The 18,389-nt window shown below is 42.2% G+C and overlaps 1 protein-coding gene and 1 non-coding gene across 3 annotated transcripts in view; both read right to left on the reverse strand.

Annotated features, from left to right (window-relative positions):
- Orc2 (origin recognition complex subunit 2) overlaps nucleotides 1–18,389 on the reverse strand; it is a 41,282-nt gene that overhangs the window by 3,907 nt on the left and 18,986 nt on the right. For both annotated transcript variants that reach the window (XM_021161114.2, XM_021161121.2), the window contains exons 8-16: nucleotides 16,221–16,281; nucleotides 13,691–13,884; nucleotides 12,995–13,093; nucleotides 9,708–9,817; nucleotides 8,225–8,357; nucleotides 5,733–5,829; nucleotides 4,574–4,720; nucleotides 3,202–3,373; nucleotides 1,190–1,251 (exon numbers count right to left, since the gene is read on the reverse strand). In XM_021161114.2, the coding sequence (XP_021016773.1) occupies nucleotides 1,190–1,251; nucleotides 3,202–3,373; nucleotides 4,574–4,720; nucleotides 5,733–5,829; nucleotides 8,225–8,357; nucleotides 9,708–9,817; nucleotides 12,995–13,093; nucleotides 13,691–13,884; nucleotides 16,221–16,281 (1,075 nt within the window). The remainder of the gene's footprint in view (nucleotides 1–1,189; nucleotides 1,252–3,201; nucleotides 3,374–4,573; nucleotides 4,721–5,732; nucleotides 5,830–8,224; nucleotides 8,358–9,707; nucleotides 9,818–12,994; nucleotides 13,094–13,690; nucleotides 13,885–16,220; nucleotides 16,282–18,389) is intronic.
- LOC115032561 lies at nucleotides 52–158 on the reverse strand. The gene has a single exon (XR_003838206.1). It is a non-coding gene; the product is annotated as a U6 spliceosomal RNA (small nuclear RNA).

An 18,389-nucleotide genomic window follows, 5' to 3' on the forward strand; every position in this document is an offset into this window, starting at 1 on the left:
CCTTCAGCTCCTTGGGTACTTCCTCTAGCTCCTCCATTGGGGGCCCTGTGTAAAAATATGGAACGCTTCACGAATTTGCATGTCATCCTTGCACAGGGGCCATGCTAATCTTCTCTGTATCGTTCCAATTTTAGTATATGTGCTGCCGAAGCTAGCACTTTTTTTTTTTAAATATTCATTTATTATTTATATGTAAGTACACTGCAGCTGTCTTCAGAAACACCAGTAGAGGGTGTCAGATGGCATTACAGATGGTTGTAAGCCACCATGTGGTTGCTGGGATTTGAACTCAAGACCTTCGGAAGAACAGTCAGTGCTCCTAACCGCTGAGCCATCTCTCCAGCCCCACTTATTTTTTTTTTTTAACTTATTTACTTTATATAACTGCCTCCTTTCCCGATCACCCCCATCCCACAATCCTTCCACCATTCCCCTCCCCTTCTCCTGAGCTGGTGGCACGCTATCCCCCCCCCCCCCCCGTATTCCCCAACTCTGGAACTTAAAAGTCTCTGTGAAGCTAGGCACATCCTCTCCCACTAAGGCCAGACAAGGCAGCCCAGGTAGAACATATCCCACAAACAGGCAACAGCTTTTGAGACAGCTCCCACTCTAGTTGTTCGGGACCCACGTGAAAGTCATACCAACTGAGTTTTAAGGAAGGTAATTTAAAGAATGTGATCACTAAGAAGGTCGTGGTGGTGCACACCTTTAATCCCAGCACTTGGGAGGCAGAGACAGGCGGATTTCTGAGTTCGAGGCCAGCCTGGTCTACAGAGTGAGTTCCAGGACAGCCAGGGCTATACAGAGAAACCCTGTCTCAAAAAAACCAAAAACCAAAAAAAAAAAGAATGTGATCACTAAAATTTCTGTACACGTTAACACATTTTTGCCAAGGGGATAACAAATAAGTTGCCCCATATATGGCAACTATGAGACTGCCAGATACACATAGTTCCAGTAGTGTATGGAATTCTAAAAGTGAGTGAATAGGTGTTCCATTTCCCATTAGCACAGAATCTATCTATTAAGAGCATCTCTAAAGATGCTGGACACTGGCTATAGGTTTGGACAGACACCCCCTCAGAGCAGCCAACCCTCTCTGCTGTGAGAAATGCAAGGCTCCCAAGGGACTCTACAACAGGGAACACAGGGCACAGAAAATCACATTAAATATCACACATGTTGATACCAATGTAGGAAGGGCTGTCCTGGTTTTCCAGCTGGAACTTCATAAGTAGCCTGAAAATCCCCCTACCAAAAGGAAAAGAGAAACCAAATCAGACTCAATCAGTATTCTGTGTAGTAAATCTAAGGAAGAACATCACACATTCAGTTCAGTGTCACTGTCTTTCGTCCCCTTCTCACTGGAAAAGCTATTCTATCTAGCATCTCTCTCCCTTCCTCCCCCCTCCTCCTCCTCCTTCTCCTCCTTCTTCTTCTTCTCTCTCTTTCTCTCTCTCTCTCTCTCTCTCTCTCTCTCTCTCTCTCTCTCTCTTTCTCTCATATTTCCTATAATAAAATCTGAGGCAGGTCTGCAGACACCTGTGTGGTGTCAGGCTGCTTGAGCACAGTCGCAGACTTCTGTCCTATGCTGGGTGTGGCAGCCTAGGCCTTTAGTCTTAGAACTCAGCAAGCATAAGCAAGCAAATCTCTGGGTTTTTCCAGGAAGCCATGTCAATACCATGGGTTCCAGGGCAGCGAAGACTACACAGTTTGAGACTTCGTCTCAAAAGTATCCAACCACATCACCAACAAAAAAACCTCTCTTGCTGAGTAAGCACAGCTAGTACCCATCTCACACCCATAAAAGGCAATACAATAAGCTTTCTTGATATTCACAACATAGACATTTTGTTCAGAAACATAAAAGCTGCCTGCATGCTGTCATCTGTGTGCCTGCTGGATTTCCCTGGAATATAGGTTACTAATGGCTGGGAGCCACCATATGGGTGCTGGGAATTGAAGACCAACAGCAATTTTACTTAAAACTTTGAGCCATGTGGGGCGGTGGTGGTGCACGCCTTTAATCCCAGCACTCAGGAGGCAGAGGCAGGCGGATTTCTGAGTTCGAGGCTAGCCTGGTCTACAAAGTGAGTGAGTTCCAGGACAGCCAGGACTACACAGAGAAACCCTGTCTAGAAAACCGCCCCCCCCAAAAAACCTCCGAGCCATCTCCCCAGCCTATAACAATTTGGTAAGAAAAAAACTATTCTAGGTTTACTGGTTAATATTCATAGAATATTTCGCCTACTGTATAATCCAGTATTGTTAACTATTTTTATTATCCCTCTTAACCCTTTACAGCAAGCAGGTAGTTTTGTTTCTGTCCCAGTTACTGTTCTTTTTTTTTTTTTTTTTGGTTTTTCGAGACAGGGTGTCTCTGTGTAGCCCTGGCTATCCTGGAACTCACTTTGTAGGCCAAGCTGGCCTCGAACTCAGAAATCTGCCTGCCTCTGCCTCCTGAGTGCTGGGATTAAAGGCATGCGCCACCATGCCCAGCTCCCCAGTTACTGTTCATTATCAATCTGATACAGCCTAGAGTTATCTGAAAGGGACTCCTAATTGAGGGAATTCTCAGATCACACTGCTCTGTAGGAATGTCTGTTGGGAAAACTGCCTTTATTATTAATTGATGGAGGAGGGCCAAGCCTACTTTGGGTGCCGTCAACCTTAGGCAGGTGGAGCTGGGCTATAAAATACCTAAACATGAGCCTGAGCAAGCCAGCAAGCAGCATCCTCCATGATTTCTGCCTGGGGTTTCTATTTGAGTTCTTTCCCTGATTTCCCTCAGGGAAAGAACTGTGGCTCAGAAGTGTAAGCCAGATAAATCCTTTTCTCCCCCAAGTGGCTTTTGATTGTGGTATTTACCACAACAGCAGAATCAAACTAAAACAGTACCACTGATAAAATTCAGTACTATATTCTCAAGTGTACAAAACTGGTTTTGTCTTTTGAAGAGCTAGGATTGAATTGAGGGCCTTGTACATTCGAAGCCAGTGCTATACCACTGGTCTCCACTCCTGTCCTTAAATATACACATTACTTATTTTCTTAGTGGTTCTGGGAGTCAGATTCAGGGTATTTAACATGCTAGCCAAGCACCTGAGCACTGAGCCACATCTGCAGTGCTGTGTGCGTGCGTTCGTGTGTAGGTACAGATGTCTTTATGGACACTATTTTACTTATAGGTTTCATTCTTACCTTGCATTGGGGGTAAGGCTTCGTAAGACATGAATCAGAGAACTAAGTGGCAGAGATCCAGACTGCTTAACCAGAAGGGAGTTCTCATAGGAGGTCTCTTCAGTATAAGGACTGTATGTAGTAGTTTCATACCAGAGCCAGTTATAAAGACTCTGCTTTGCATGATCCCACACTACAGAACACGATCAAAGCAAAGGATTACAAATTACTGTCATACAGTCATGGTACATGAGATTTCACTGCAGCACACAATGAAGAGCCCAAAAGCTGGGAATGCAGCTCAGGGGTAAAGCACATGTTTCAAGCAGACAAGGTTCTGGGTTTACACCTTGTATGCATTAAAAGAAAAAAAAATCATCACATATTTTATTCTGTCACTTCCTTATATAAACCTATAACTCGCAATCTGTTTCCTCTGTCAACCAATATCTTAACCTTTTTATTTGGTTTTGAGACAAGGTCTCATTCTGTAGCCCAGGCTAGTTTCATACCCACAGTCCTCTTGTCTCAGGTTCACAAGTGCCAGGGTAATGAGCTACCTTACCTGGATAACTTCCGAAGCTTTAATTGTACCTTAAATACAGCACCATCAGTAATTCTTTTAAAAACCTAATAAGGCAGCTAGGTATAGCGGCACACATCTTTAATCCCAGCAGGTGGATCTCTGTGAGTTCAAGGCTGCCCTGGTCTACATACTTTATATATATAAAGTAAAACTTAACAAGGAGGCTGGAGAGATGGCTCAATAGTTAAGAATGCTCATTCTTTTTTTTTTCTTTTTTCTTTTTGGTTTTCCGAGACAGGGTTTCTCTGTATAGCCCTGGCTGTCCTGGAACTCACTCTGTACATCAGGCTGGCCTTGAACTCAGAAATCCGCCTGCCTCTGCCTCCTGAGTGCTGGGATTAAAGGCGTGCACCACCACGCTCGGCTCAAGAATGCTCATTCTTGCAGAGGACCCATGTACATTCCCAGTACACATGTGACAGTTCACAATCACCTATAATTTTAGTTCCAGGGGATCTGATGCCCATGGGCTTCTGGTATACATAAACTTAAACAAGCAAAATACGCATAAATAAAATAAACAAATGAACCTTTAAAACTTTATAATTTAAGCTTCTGTTTTATCATTACCACAACATCTTTAATATATAAGGTGATCACTGGGACAGCAGGAAGAGTAGGATGGAACCAGAATAACAGGCCAACACTTCCTCATGTGACTCAGATGTAAATGGTGTGCACTCTTATTTCCAATAATTACTTTTGAAATCAAATTGAGACCACCTTTTAACAAGTTGAAAGTTTACTGAAAAATAGTAAGAAAATTCTGTAAGACTCAAGGAAGAGTGACAGTAACAAGAAACTTACTGAGAGGAGCATTGAGGTGGTCAATAGATGCTATGAGATACACGTTATGTAATGATGACAACTGTCCAAGAATTTGCTGGCTATTGTCTCCTCTTAACATTTGGCTATCCAAATTGTGGATAAGAAGGAAGAGTTCTAAAGAAGAATCTAAAAGAAAAAGGAATTCCATTATTATTTTCAGTGAGGATTGTAACATTTTTAGCATATATAATGTTTAGGTATTAAAGGATATGTCAAAGTAAGGTACTAAATAAGCATGTTATAAATGAGCAACGAGGGCTGGGGAGATGGCTCAGAGGTTAAGAACACTGACTGCTCTTCCAGAAGTCCTGAGTTCAAATCCCAGCAACAACATGGTAGCTCACAACCATCTGTAATGGGATCTGATCTGGTGTGCCTGAAGAAAGCTACAGTGTACTCACATACATAAACTAAACTCTTAAAAAAAAATAACTGAACAATATCTGGAGCTGGGGAGATGGCTCAAGAGATAAACTGCTTGCTGTTCAAATATGAAGACCTGAGTTCAACACTTAGCACTATGAAATGACAAAAGGAAAACATAAAAGCCTGGGTGTAGCAGCCTAGATTTGTTATCCCGGGGACTGAGAAGCTAAGGATGAGACTGGAGGATCATTGGTGCTTGATGGTCAGCCAGCCAAATTCTTAGCTCAGTGCTACAGTGAAAGACACACACAAACCCGGGAGGTGGGAGGGAGATAGAGTAAGGAAGGCACTCCATGTCAACCTCTGGCCTCCGTATACACAGCACAGTCAAGTGTGATCACTGCTGCCCTACCCATGCACTTATAAACAAGCATATACACACAACATCAAACATCATAAAAATATCAGACAAAGATGTACAAATCTGTTACAGGCAATTCACACCACTGAGAAAACAAAAAGTAAAACTATTCTGAAGTAAAAAGGCCACACAGAGTTAAGACAATTAGGTGTAACTCCTTTCAGCTAGGGGAAATTCATAGAACATATAAGTGTAATAGGGAAGACAAATTATTTTAAAGAAATCTAAATTGGCACTGACCAGAGTATCCATATTAAAATAATCTTCATTTTTTCTGTCTAAAAATAATTAATATAGCAATGCAGTATGTAACTTCACACTAAATGCTACAGATGAAGTACTTTGTGTTACCTTCTTTAAATCTGTTTATTATCCAGTCCCGCTGATCCAGAACACTTTGGAAAGTACCCACATGACTGAGGACATCTTCAGTTATAGAGTTCAGGATCTGCATCACAGAAGTGCAAAAGTACCTTACCAACTGCAACTTACTCTGTCACACAGGATAATACAACTAGCAAATTCATCTTTTTTTCATAAATTAAAAATGACTTTGATATTCTCACGAAGTTCAAAAAGCACTTAAACTGTACTAGGTGGGCTGGAGAGACGGCTCAACTGTTAAGAGCACTGGTTGCTCTTCCAGAGTTCAATTCCCAGCAACTACATGGTGGATCACAGCCATCTGTAAAGGGATCTGATGCCCTCTTCTGGCATGCAGGTATATGTGCAGATTGAACACATATTACATAAAATAAATAAATCTTAAAAAAAAAAAGAAGAAGACAATTTAAAATTTTTTCCACTGGGTATTTAAGTATTCCTAAATAATTTTTGGTTGGAGTTTTTTTTTTTTAATACTTAAGGCTAAAATAACCAAAGAAAAAAATAGTATGTGTGTGTCTGTTGGGGGGGGGGTAGTAGTGGTGGTTGGGAGACCAACTATGTGTCAAAAGAAACAGCAAGACTAGGGATACTAAAAGGGGGAATTTACATTGGATAATATCCAATATCACATAAGAATGTAGAACGAACAATGTAAGAGGGCAGGAAAATCATAAGACCACCAAAGCAGGATGGTAGGGGTGCATGCTTTTAATCCCAGCACCCAGAGGTAGATCTCTGAGTTAGAGGCCAGCCTATTCTACAAAGTGAATAGGACAGCCAGGGCAAACAGAGAAACCCTGTCTTGAAAAACAAAACAAAAATTATTGAACCATAAATGTAAGCCAGATGTGGTGTACACCAGCATACTGGAGGCAAAGGCAGGCAGATCTCTGTAAACTGGCAGCTAGCTTGGTCTACACAGAGAGTTCTAGAATAACCTGGTCTACACAGAGAAAACCTGTCCCAATAACCAAAGGAAAAAAGCTGTCTGTGTGTGTGTGTGTGTGGTGGGGGACGAACTATGAATGTGTCAAAACAAAACAAAAACAAAAACAAAATAACATTAGGAACACTAAAAAGGTGATACTACATTGGATACTATCCAATATCCAAAACCTTGATATAATTCTCAGATGGTAATCATTTGAAGTAAAAATGGTATATGATAAATTATAAAACTATATACTATTCTTATACCTTTATTATTTGTGTACCAAAATGATACACAGGTACAATAAAATGACAGACTATGCAAGCATGTTCTTAGCTGCTCTACTAGTAACTTGGGGTAATGAAGGCAGCATTTCCCTAAGGTCTCTTTGTGAGTGTGCTGGCTAGTTGTATGCCAATCTAATAGAGCAAGAGAGCCATCTAAGAGAAGGGAACTCAACTAAGAAAATGCCTCCTTAAGACCCAGGTGTAGGCCAGCCTGTAAGGCATTCTCTTAATTACTGATTGATGGGGAGGGCCCAGAGCATTGTGGGTGTCCTAGGTTCTATAAGAAAGCAGACTGAGCAAGTCAGAAAGTGCAATCCAGTAACGCAGCACCTTGGCCTCTGACCAGCTCAGTCACTACCCTGACTTCCTTTAATGATGGACTATGATGTGGAAGTGTAAGCCAAATAATGTCTTCCCTACCCATTTGCTTCCAACTTGTGTTTTTTGGTCATGGTGTCTCATCACAGCCATAGCAACCCTAACTAAGACAGTGATTATTTGTGCATGGGCTTGTTTGGGTGCACATTTGTATGCAGGTAAATGTGGAGGCCACAGGACAAACTTGGGTGCTGTTCTTCAGGTGCTGTGTGAGCTTATTTTTATCAATTATTCCTAAAAAGTTGATTTTTTTCATTTTAATATGAGTGTTTTGCTAGCATGTATGTATGTGCAACATGTGCGTGCAGTGCCCTAGGAGGCCAGAAGGAGTGTCAGATGCTTTGGGACTGGACTGGAGTTACAGTTGCGAGCTGCCCTGAGGGGTCTAGAAACAGAACCTGGATCTGTGCAAGAGCAGCAAGCGTTCCTAACTGCTAAGCCACTCTCCTAGCCTAGTCGTTTATTCTGAGGCAGGGTCTCTCACTGGCAGGGAACTCATCAAGTAGGCTAGGCTGGATGGTCAGTGAGCCCTGAGATCAGCCCCTCCCTCCCCCTATTTCTCTAGCACTGGGATTGCAAGCACAGACCACATCTAGTTCTTTAAAAAAGGAAAGAGTTCAGGAGACTGAACTGAGATCTTTACAGAACAAGCCATTTCCCCTGCCCCATGTAAGTGACTTGGTAGGAAATTCAAACATGAAAACTTAAAGATCAATTGCTCTGAATACAAACACATGATCTAAGTGGTCTGAAGCCTAAAGCAAAGCCTTTTTATACAGTGTTCAGAAGCAGAAATTGTACTATTAAGGGGCCATGACATGGCAGAGGACGTAATATTACTCCTTTAATAGTAAACTTACTGATTTCACACTGACGCCAGGAAAGTAGCCGTTGATGACAACATGAATGGAATCTTGAAGCATGGTGGTTCGAAACTTTTCTAGTAAATCTCTCTTGGACCCCAAGCCATAAAGCACAATGTTGAACCCAAGGCTGTAAGGAAGGACAATGTCTGTAAAATTACAGCTTCAGACTCCTGACTGCCAGCTTTATCCCCAGTTTCTTTCCAGCTCATAAGGATTGCAGAAAAGAAAACCCCAAAGAACAAAGGGTAAAATACAAAGAGCAGCTCCACGGTGTACACCTCTAATCCCAGCACTGGGCAGCAGAGGCAGGGCTGCTGTAATCTCAGAGCCAGCATGGTTTACAAAGCAAGCTCCAGGCTAGACTCTGCCTCACAAATGTAAAAATACATGAGTAAATTAAAAGTGCAGGGCAGAATGGGGCAGCTAGACAGCTAAGCTGCTGTGTTCACCCTTCACATCTGAGAGCTCACAGTCCCAGTGTTTTGTCAGCTTTTTCTGCAGCCTGACAATAAAGAGGAAACACGGCCGATCCTGCAATGTTTCACACGGGCTACAGGAGAGTTGAAATGAACAAAAGAATGTGCAACAGTGAACCGCACTACAATGTTAACTGTACTTTCCTACAATAATGCACACCTGAAAGTGCCAGCGTTAGCTGGAAGGTTTGACCACAGGGAAGCAGCAGATGCTTCTGGGAAAACTATAGTACAGGGAGGCAAGGAAGGAGGAGGAACAAAACTGCCTGAGAGCTCGCCTTCGTTTCCCCAAATCATCATTTTATAACTACAGCCATACTATACTATCATGAAATAAACTCTTTGCTCCCCAGGCTGCTTTTGGTCCTAGTGTTTGATCACAGCAACAGAAAGGCAAACACCAGAACAGCGTGAGTGGGAGTTGGGGGAGGAACTTGGCATACATGCCTGCCATTAGGTGTTACCCTTGGACCCTATTCCTACAAGGTGTCCTCTGACCCCCCACATGCACTGCATCGCACACTCACTCACACTCACACATACAATACAAATGGAAAAACTAAGCAACGATGAAAAGGGAAAGTGCTCCTACAGCAGTACTCTCGACCACTGAGAGGGCCAACCTGCGATCAATACAGCAGCAGACTATGGTTTCTGTTTGGTTATGGGTTCTTTTTTGAGACAGGGTTTCTCCATGGAGACCAGGCTGGCCTCAAACTCCCAGAGATCCACCTTCCTCTGCCTCCTGAGTGCTGGGATTAAAGGTGTACGTCACAACCATCCTGGCATTGTTTTTGGGTTCTGAGACAGGGACTCTCTAGGTAGTCCTGGCTGTCCTGGAACTCACTATGAAGACCAGGCTGGCCTAGAATTCAGAGATCACCTGCTTCTGCTTCCCTAGATCTGGGATTAAAAGCACATGCCATCACACCTGGCAAATCATGTTTTAACACAGACATATGCTTATTCCTCATTGTGTAGGGCTTACAATGATAACTTACTGTAACTGAAGCATCCATTTATGAAACAGTTTCTCATGCTGTTGATTCAATCGTTCAATTTCAGCAGAAAAGGAAGGCACAAATTTTCTCAGTAAGTTATGCAGAGTTTTCTTTGAAAAAAAGAGAGACAAAGTTCTTAGTGGAAATAAAGACTTAAATCAGGTATGATCAGAAGTATACCAATTGAATGTTAAAAAAAAATATGTCACACATGGCTTAAATACTTGTTTAATTAAAAGTTATTTTTAAGGATTTAGGGATTTTTTTATGTGTATGAGTGTTCTGTGCATAACTGGTGCCTGTGGAGGTCAGAAGAGCACATACCCCTAAACCTGCAGGTATAAAAGGTTGTAAGCGCGTGTCTATAGCTCCTCCTAAAGTTCTCCTTATTTCAAGTATATAAAAACAATACAAAGCCAGGCGTGGTGGCCCACGCCTTTAATCCCAGCACTTGGGAGGCAGAGGCAGGCATATTTCTGAGTTCGAGGCCAGCCTGGTCTACAGAGTGAGTTCCAGGACAGCCAGGGCTACACAGAGAAACCCTGTCTTGAAAAACCAACCAAAAATAAATAAATAAATAAAAGATATAATATATATATATATAAATATACATACATACTATAAAATGGCCAAATATGCTTCTCAGTGTTCATACCAAATTCAGACAGACAAATACAAATCAAAGAAAAAAACAAAACAGTGATACCTCCGCAAGCCTATGAGTTTGGGGCTGTAGCTCACTGCCAGAGTGCTTTCTAACAAGTATGAGCCCTGAACTGAACTCTGCATAATAGTAACAACATTAAAACAACAATCAGAGAAAACCAAACCTAAGTAAGGTAATGATAAAATATTAATTTTCAGAAAACATTAAAGTTTCTTTATAATTTACCATCAATAATAAACTTGTATTTGTTCCTTTTCAAAAGCTATTTTTAACAAATGCCGTCTCTGGTGTTGTGTTGTGGTGCTGTGGTATGGATATACCAAGCTCCCATGTGAAGGCTCAGTCCCTGCAACTGAATGAGAATTCTACCACTACAACTGGAAGTTAATTAAGTCCTCCCCCTCTTAGGTTGCTGTCCTGGGTATTAGTCACAGCAATACAAACTGCACAGTCTGGTACAATCTGTAAAGATGACAGTAATATAAAATACTGATGGTAGTGAGCCCAAAACTTTGGAATTTCAAGCTGGTAAATCAAACACATTTTGAAAATCCTATGAGAAGGCCTTTGCATCTGTACTCTAGTTCTGCCTCGTTGTGGTTTAACAGACAAACAGATAACACACTGTTTTACTTGTATGCACCAGTGCATATGTGCCACAGTACACCACACGTGTGAAGACCACAGAACAGCTTGAGAAGTCAGTTCTGTCCATCCGCCACGTAGGTTCTGATGTCAGAACCAGGCTTTGTGCTAAGGGTCTTTACCCGCTGAGCCACCTCACTGACTCAAACACACTTCTACTACTGAAAGTTACAATCAAAATCCCAAATCTCAGGTCCTCTAGTTTTATTTACACATTTAAAAGAGAAATGAGCCTCCTCTTAAGCACTCATGTCTCCTGGTGTTTAGAGCAGACAGGGCACAGAAAGCACCGCTACCATCCTGGGCACAGATATTTACTTGAGTATGAACTTGGCAGTGCTTATACCTGAACTGTCAATTTTCAGGGGACTATACTACTGCTGTCCATTCCCAGTCTCCTTCTAACTGAGTGGAGTATAACTTCCTGACTCCTGACTCACTTTCAGCCATGACAGCTGGCTCGTCACAGCAAGGCACAGGTAAGATTGCCAGCATTTACCCAAGGCTGTAGAGGTTATCTGCTTTCCTCCTCAAGTCTCTACCATCATCAGAACACTCCTCAGTCACCCGACTGCTTCAACAAGTCAGACAGACATGGCACATAGCCTCCATCTGCTAACCCACAGGCAGGAGAGGTAAATGCCCGTGCTGTGTCTGTAACCTCTTCCTTCCCTATCACCACCAGGTTCTCACTCTCCGGGAGACTACCCACTCGAAGGGCTCATTTGGACCTTAGAGCCACTTAGGATTCTCTTATGTTAATTATAAAAGACAGACGGCAGGCAGACATTAGTGCCTTTGCTTCCTTGGAAAACCTCTCTCTCTCTCTCTCTCTCTCTCTCCCCCCCCCTTCCATTTATTTATTTATTTATTTATTTAGTTCATTGTCGGGCATCTTCCTCAATCACTCTCAACTTTTTTTACTTTAATGGATTTTTTATAAGATTTATTTATTTATTTATTTATTATATTAAGTACACTGTAGCTCTCTTCAGACACTCCAGCAGAGGGAGTCAGATCTTGTTACAGATGGTTGTGAGCCACCATGTGGTTGCTGGGATTTGAACTCTGGACCTTCGGAAGAGCAGTCGGGTGCTCTTACCCACTGAGCCATCTCACCAGCCCCTTTAATGGATTTTTTTATGTGTATGTATGAGTACATGTATGTTTATGCACCAAATGTGTTCGTGGTGCCCAAAGAGGCCAGAACCGGACATCAGATCCCTTGAATTAGGAACGCAGGTGGTTGTGAGGCAGCTGATATGGGCACTGGAAACTGAGGCAGGCCCTTGTACATGCTCTTACTGCTGAGCAGTTGTACCTCAACGTGGAAGTCAGCCAATAACACTCTGTTCTTGCCCTAAAATTATAAACCCCATTGTCCTTTTAGACTTTTGCTTTTTCTTTAGTTATAGAGGGAGGTGCATGCACGTAAGCTGCCTATGGAGGCTAGGAAAGCCCTACTGAAAGACGTCATCACTCAGTGGTTGTGTCCTATGTTGGAGGAGGATGTCAGTCAAAATTCCAACAAAGGCAGATATAGTGGACATTTTGTAAAATGAGCTCAGCAAGGTCACCCTTGCTACCTTACTCCACTCTACAACTTTTTCCAAAAGAGTAAGGAAGACGTCTTTCACACCTTCTGCAAAGCTGGTGAGCAGTCTGCTACAGGTTTTGTTATGTAAAGGAAAATGATTACAGCGAGGAACAGAACAGTAGTACCTGGTTATCAGAAAGCTATGACCTCCATAGTTAACTCTAAATTCTGAATCTAAATCTAAAAAGATACACAAGAAAACAGGTAAAATTAATTATGTCAAATAGAATTCTAATCATCTAATTCATGCAATAAACATTTAATGAGCACAGCGTATTAACGTGTGCTTTACTGCATCAGGGCGATTGCTCAGGCTCACTTCTCTCTGATGTATTCTCAAGTCACTGCAGACAATGCGGTAACACCCTCACAGCCTACCTGATCCACTCTGGCTCTCCTCAGCCTCTGCAGGGTTCGATCAGATGTTAAGACTTTTGAACTACTATGGGCTTCAAAATATTCTTCTACCAAGTCACTCTGAAATAGACAAAGAAAAGTTAGGGCTAAGTAATTTCAGATATTTGTGCTATATAAAATCTATATATTAATATTAGTTAACATTGGGCTCAAGAAATTCTCTTTCCTCAGCTTTCCAGACAGCTGGGAACAACAGTGTATCAACATGTCTGACTACAACACGTTACTGACAGGATTTTTAAATAAATAGTACACCAAAGATAATTTAATTCTATCAATAAATGTTAATAACTCTCATAAAACACAAAAGAATAGACTAATCAGCAGGTGTTGTGGCACACAGCTTTAATCCCAGCACTCTGGAGGCAGAGGCAGGAGGATCTCTGTGAGTTTGAGGCCAGCCTGGGGTACAGAGTGATTGCCAGGGCAGCCAAGGCTACATAATATAGAGACACTATGTATATTACAGCACTGACTGTGAATATGGACCCAGGAGTAAAAAGAAAGTTCAAGAACAGAAACAAGTACGTGTGGGAATTCATGTGTAAAGAGCACAGAAAAGTAAGGAAAATGACTGCTGGCCCCGCCGCAGATTTGCCCGTGTAAGGCAGCCTAGCGAGAACTATCCTTGAAGGCCAAGAGTCCATCTGCACTCACCGCTTTGTCTCGTTTCTTTTTCTTAGGCAGTGTCTCTTTGGAAACAGGAGCTGGAAGTAGTCTATTCTGACCTTGACTCTTCTGAGAGAGCCTGGCCTCACTAGTGTCTTCCTCATCGTCTTTTGTAGCCTCTTCTTCATCCTCTGAGCTGGAAGCAGAATACTCACTCTCACTGCCATAATGAGACCTTGACGCTGTAGCAGGGCAAAAGCAGTTGGAAAATTTGATAGGCTGACAGAAAAGCTATTGGGAGGAAATCAAGAATACGGGCTTTGAAGTAAGAGATTTTAATTACAATTTTGTCATTGCTTCCTTATAATTTCACAGCTAATTGTATACATTCTCTAAGCATTAGCATGCCTTATTAACCTACTGGAAAATTATATTGGAATGGATTATTTGTACGTATGAGTGCTCCTGTGTGCATGCACCGGAATGGCATATATTTATGTAGGTGCCCTTCTATGCATGTACAGATGCAGGTTCTAGGTTGACTTAGGTGTCTCGATCATTTCCATAGTGAGGCAGGGTTTCTTGCCTGGAATGTGCCCAGCTTGCTGAGGGGACCCTAACTTAGCCACCATGCATACTGGTATAACAGAGGTTAAGCATCCACCCATTTTTTAATGGGGCCTGGGGATTAAAATTCTTATTTGAATGCATATAAAGTAAGTGCTTTATCTGGTGAGCAATCTCTCTGTCCCCTGAAATGTATCTAAAACAACTGCTAAGAATATCAGTAGTAAAATATCAGTTATACTTAATATTCTCTGTCCTTTTCTTTGCTAATAGAGCTCTTCTTTTGGACAGTGTGGTAATGTGTCCCACTATATAATAAAAAATTGTGATAATCAGCTTTCCTTCTGCAAAATTCTTGCTTTCATTCACACACTTGAAACTACTTTGTCTACCAAGATTTGTGAATTACTGAAAGCTTCCGGCTTTTCTTCCCGTGGGAAAGGAAATTACCTGCTTATGCAACAGATACTATTCTGATTATGAAGAATCAATTTTTAAAAAAGATTTATTTATTTTGTGTATCAGTACACTGTCCCTGTCTTCAGACACACCAAAAGAGTGCATCAAGGGCTGGAAAGATGGCTCAGCGGTTAAGAGCACTGACTGCTCTTCCAGAGGTCCTGAGTTCAAATCCCAGCAACCACATGGTGGCTCACAACCATCCAGAATGAGATCTGACGCCCTCTTCTGGTGCATCTGAAGACAGCTACAGTGTACTTATTTATAATAATTAATAAATCTTTGGGCCAGAGGAGCGGGGTTGTCCAGAGAGAGCAGAAGTCCTAAATCTAATTCCCAGCAACCACATGATGGCTCACAACCATCTGTACAGCTACAGTGTACTCATATACATAAAATAAATAAATCTAGAAAGAAAGAAAGAAAGAAAGAAAGAAAGAAAGAAAGAAAGAAAGAAAGAAAGGAAGGAAGGAAGGAAGGAAAGGGGGCATTAGATCCCATTACAGATGGTTGTGAGCCACCATGTGGTTGCTGGGAACTGAACTCAGAACCTTGGGAAGAGCAGCCAGGAAGAGCAACTAGTGTTCCTAACCACTGAGTCATCTCTCCAGCCCAAGAAGAACCAATCTTAAAGATAAAAAATGCTAGTGGCAACGTAAAGCTTGAAAGAAGCAAGGCCCAGAATGATACTGCTGAGCGGCTGTGCCAATCCTGGCACCCATGACTGTAGACGCTGCACGCTGTGAATCATCTGTCTGCGTCAATGCAGAAAGGTCTGAAGCACACAGGGCTGCACCCGACACCGATTCAGAAAGTGCCCTCTGCAAGACGCCACCCTTCCCACGGCTCTCCCAGAAACAGGAGCTTATTTTATACTTTCCAATAAAGATAGCACCGGCTTTATAGTCAACAAAATAAATATAGGGTTGTGTTTAACTCCCAAAGTGTTGGTGTCATAACTTTAACCAGGTCAACTTTTACCTTGAGTGATAGGAGGATTCCCTATTGTGCAGAGTTGGCACGTTAACACATATGCACATTAAGAGGAAAAACCCTCGACATGATGCAGCTTTGTAGGTATGGATGCAGCCCTACAGTCTAGAAACATGAGCATCCTTTCTCTCATGAAAAGCGTCAGGAAGGACAGTGGGAACTGCTATAATCAATAGTCACACTCACATTGTCTAAGCTTAAGCACAAGTGACACTTCCCTGAGCATGGCTGATGTCCCTTACCTCAAGCAGTTCTAAGGTGGTACCAACATTACACCCGTACATGAATGAAGGTGAAGACAGAAGAGCCAGGGAGTGAGCATCCCAGGACAGAGAAGTCACACAGTGGATATACAGAACCTGCGTGCTTTACCACCATCGACTCTGACCTAGGTACGTGCGTGCCTGGAATCTCAACATTTGGGAGTAGAGGTAGGATGAGGAGGAGCTTAAAGCCAGCCAAGTATGTACTGAACTTGAAGCTAGCTTGGGCTACATGAGATATTGTCTCAAAAAAGGCAAAGCAAACAAACAACAAAACTTCACATAAAAATACATACCTATTATTCTTTTCCTTATATTATGAGGTTGTGTTGACAGAAGCTCAGTTTTGTTATTGTCCTGTTTAAAAATTTAAAAAGCATAGTAAGTAATATGAATAACCAATAATATAATAGCAAATGATTAATCCCAGAAGTAAACAAAACAAAACAAACATGTTGTTGTCAGGCTGGACAAACTAGCACTGGCAGGAAGCCGCAGAGGACTGGAGACTGCAGCCATGTCTGCCTAGAGGCACTAGGCTTGCCTTCCTGTCTGAAAAGCTCCCCAGCACCATCAGGCTCCCGTGCTCCATCCTTTCTGTCTGCTTTGGCTTCTGCCGTCATGCCATAGGGACTCTTGCTTTTGCATTCACTTTCCAGTTGTTGAGACATAAATAAGCAAATAAATAAACAAATAAATTCTCATGTGGTCTCTTTTTATGGTGGTCTGAATGGCCCCATAGGCTCATATATTTGAATGCTTAGTCACCAGTCAATGGAACTCTCCCACAAGATTAGGAGGTGTGGCCTTGTTGGAGAAAGAGGGCTCTGAGGCTCAAAAGCTCATGCCAAGTCCAGTCTCCCTCTCTACTTGCAGGTGAGGAGGTAGCTCTCAGCTACTTTAGTCTCACTCCTGCCTGCTGCCATGTTCCCTGCGATGACAATGGACTGACCTCTGAAACAGTAAGAAAGCCCCTACTTAAATGCTTTCTTTTATAGAGTTGTGCCTTGGCCACAGTGTCTCATCACAATAATAGAACAGTGACTTAGATACTTTTCAAGGTCTCTTAAGCAGTTTTATATTTTCTTTTCTGTGTTCTGCATTCTCTAGATTACAGGGACTTGAATCCAAGTTACATGTGGTAACTTACAAAGCTCTCTTGATACAGACAGCTCAACAGATAGCCCTCTTAAATAGAAATTCACCCCAAGTGCTATTATTGCTTGCCTATGATGGAGTTTGAGAGATATAATAGGCACCGACTGTGGTGTTTGAAGGAGATAGTCCCTACAGTCTTGTGCATCTGAATACCTGGTCCCAGCTGGTGGCACTGTTTAGGGAGGGTTAGGAGGCTTGGCCCTGCAGGAGGATGAATGCCACTCTGGTAAGGTCTGAGAGTTTAAAGACTTAAGTTCTCTGCTTTGTGCTTGTGGTTTGTGATGTGAGCTCTCTGCTTCTGCTCCAGCAGCCTTGCCTGCTACCTGCGGCCTTTGCTCCAGCATCATGGACTCTAACCCTCAGGAACTGCAAAGCCCAAACAAACTTCTGTCACTGCCTTGGTCATGTTGTTTTGTCACAGCAACAGGAAAGGAAATAGTACCCTGGCAGATTACAAAGTTGAAGAGAAAGGTCAGACCTTGCTACCTAATATAGTCATTAGAAATTGACTTATAGTGGTGAATACCTTTAATCTAGCACTCAATAGGCTGAGGTAGGCAGATGTCTGTAAGTTAAAGGCCAGTTGTGTCTACAAAATAAGCTCCAGGACAACCAAGGCTACATAGTGAGACTATCTAAATCAAACCAACCCAGCAACACCCGCCCTCCCCCAAATAACATGAAAAAAGAAAGGGCTGAGCAGTGGTGGCACACAGATCTCTGAGTTTGAGGCCAGCCTGGTCCAGAGTGAGATCCAGGACAGTCAGGGCCACACACAAAAACCCTGTCCAAAAAAAACCAAAAGACTTCAAACAATCCATTTTTTTGTCCTATAGATTTTTGACCACCCCTTTTTGGTCCTATAAATGGGTAATTGTCCATCATGTCTGACCCACAGGCCTTGCAAAGAATATCATGATGTATATGCCTGCTGGTCTGTAAAGGAAGGCACAGATGGTTGAGCTGCTGTGTGGGAGCTGGGAATTGAACCCAGATCCTCTGGAAGAGCATCCAGGGCTCTTGATTACTGATCATATCCAACACTTGTTGTTTTTCTTATAAACTAATAAATCCCCCTAAAGCTCCCCCCTGTATACACTCACAAACACTTTCATTTATTTAAAATTTGTTTAGATTTATTTTATGTGTATTACATGTTTTGGTTATATGTATGTATGTATGTATGTATATCATGTATGTGCCTGGTGACACACACAGGTTAAAAAAGGGTGCCCTGGAATGAATGGTAGGCTATCATGTGGGTATAGAAAAACAACCTTGGGTACTTTGAAAAAGCATTAAATATT

This window comes from Mus caroli, chromosome 1 (genome assembly GCF_900094665.2).
Source record: "Mus caroli chromosome 1, CAROLI_EIJ_v1.1, whole genome shotgun sequence".
Classification (NCBI taxonomy): Eukaryota; Metazoa; Chordata; class Mammalia; order Rodentia; family Muridae; genus Mus; species Mus caroli.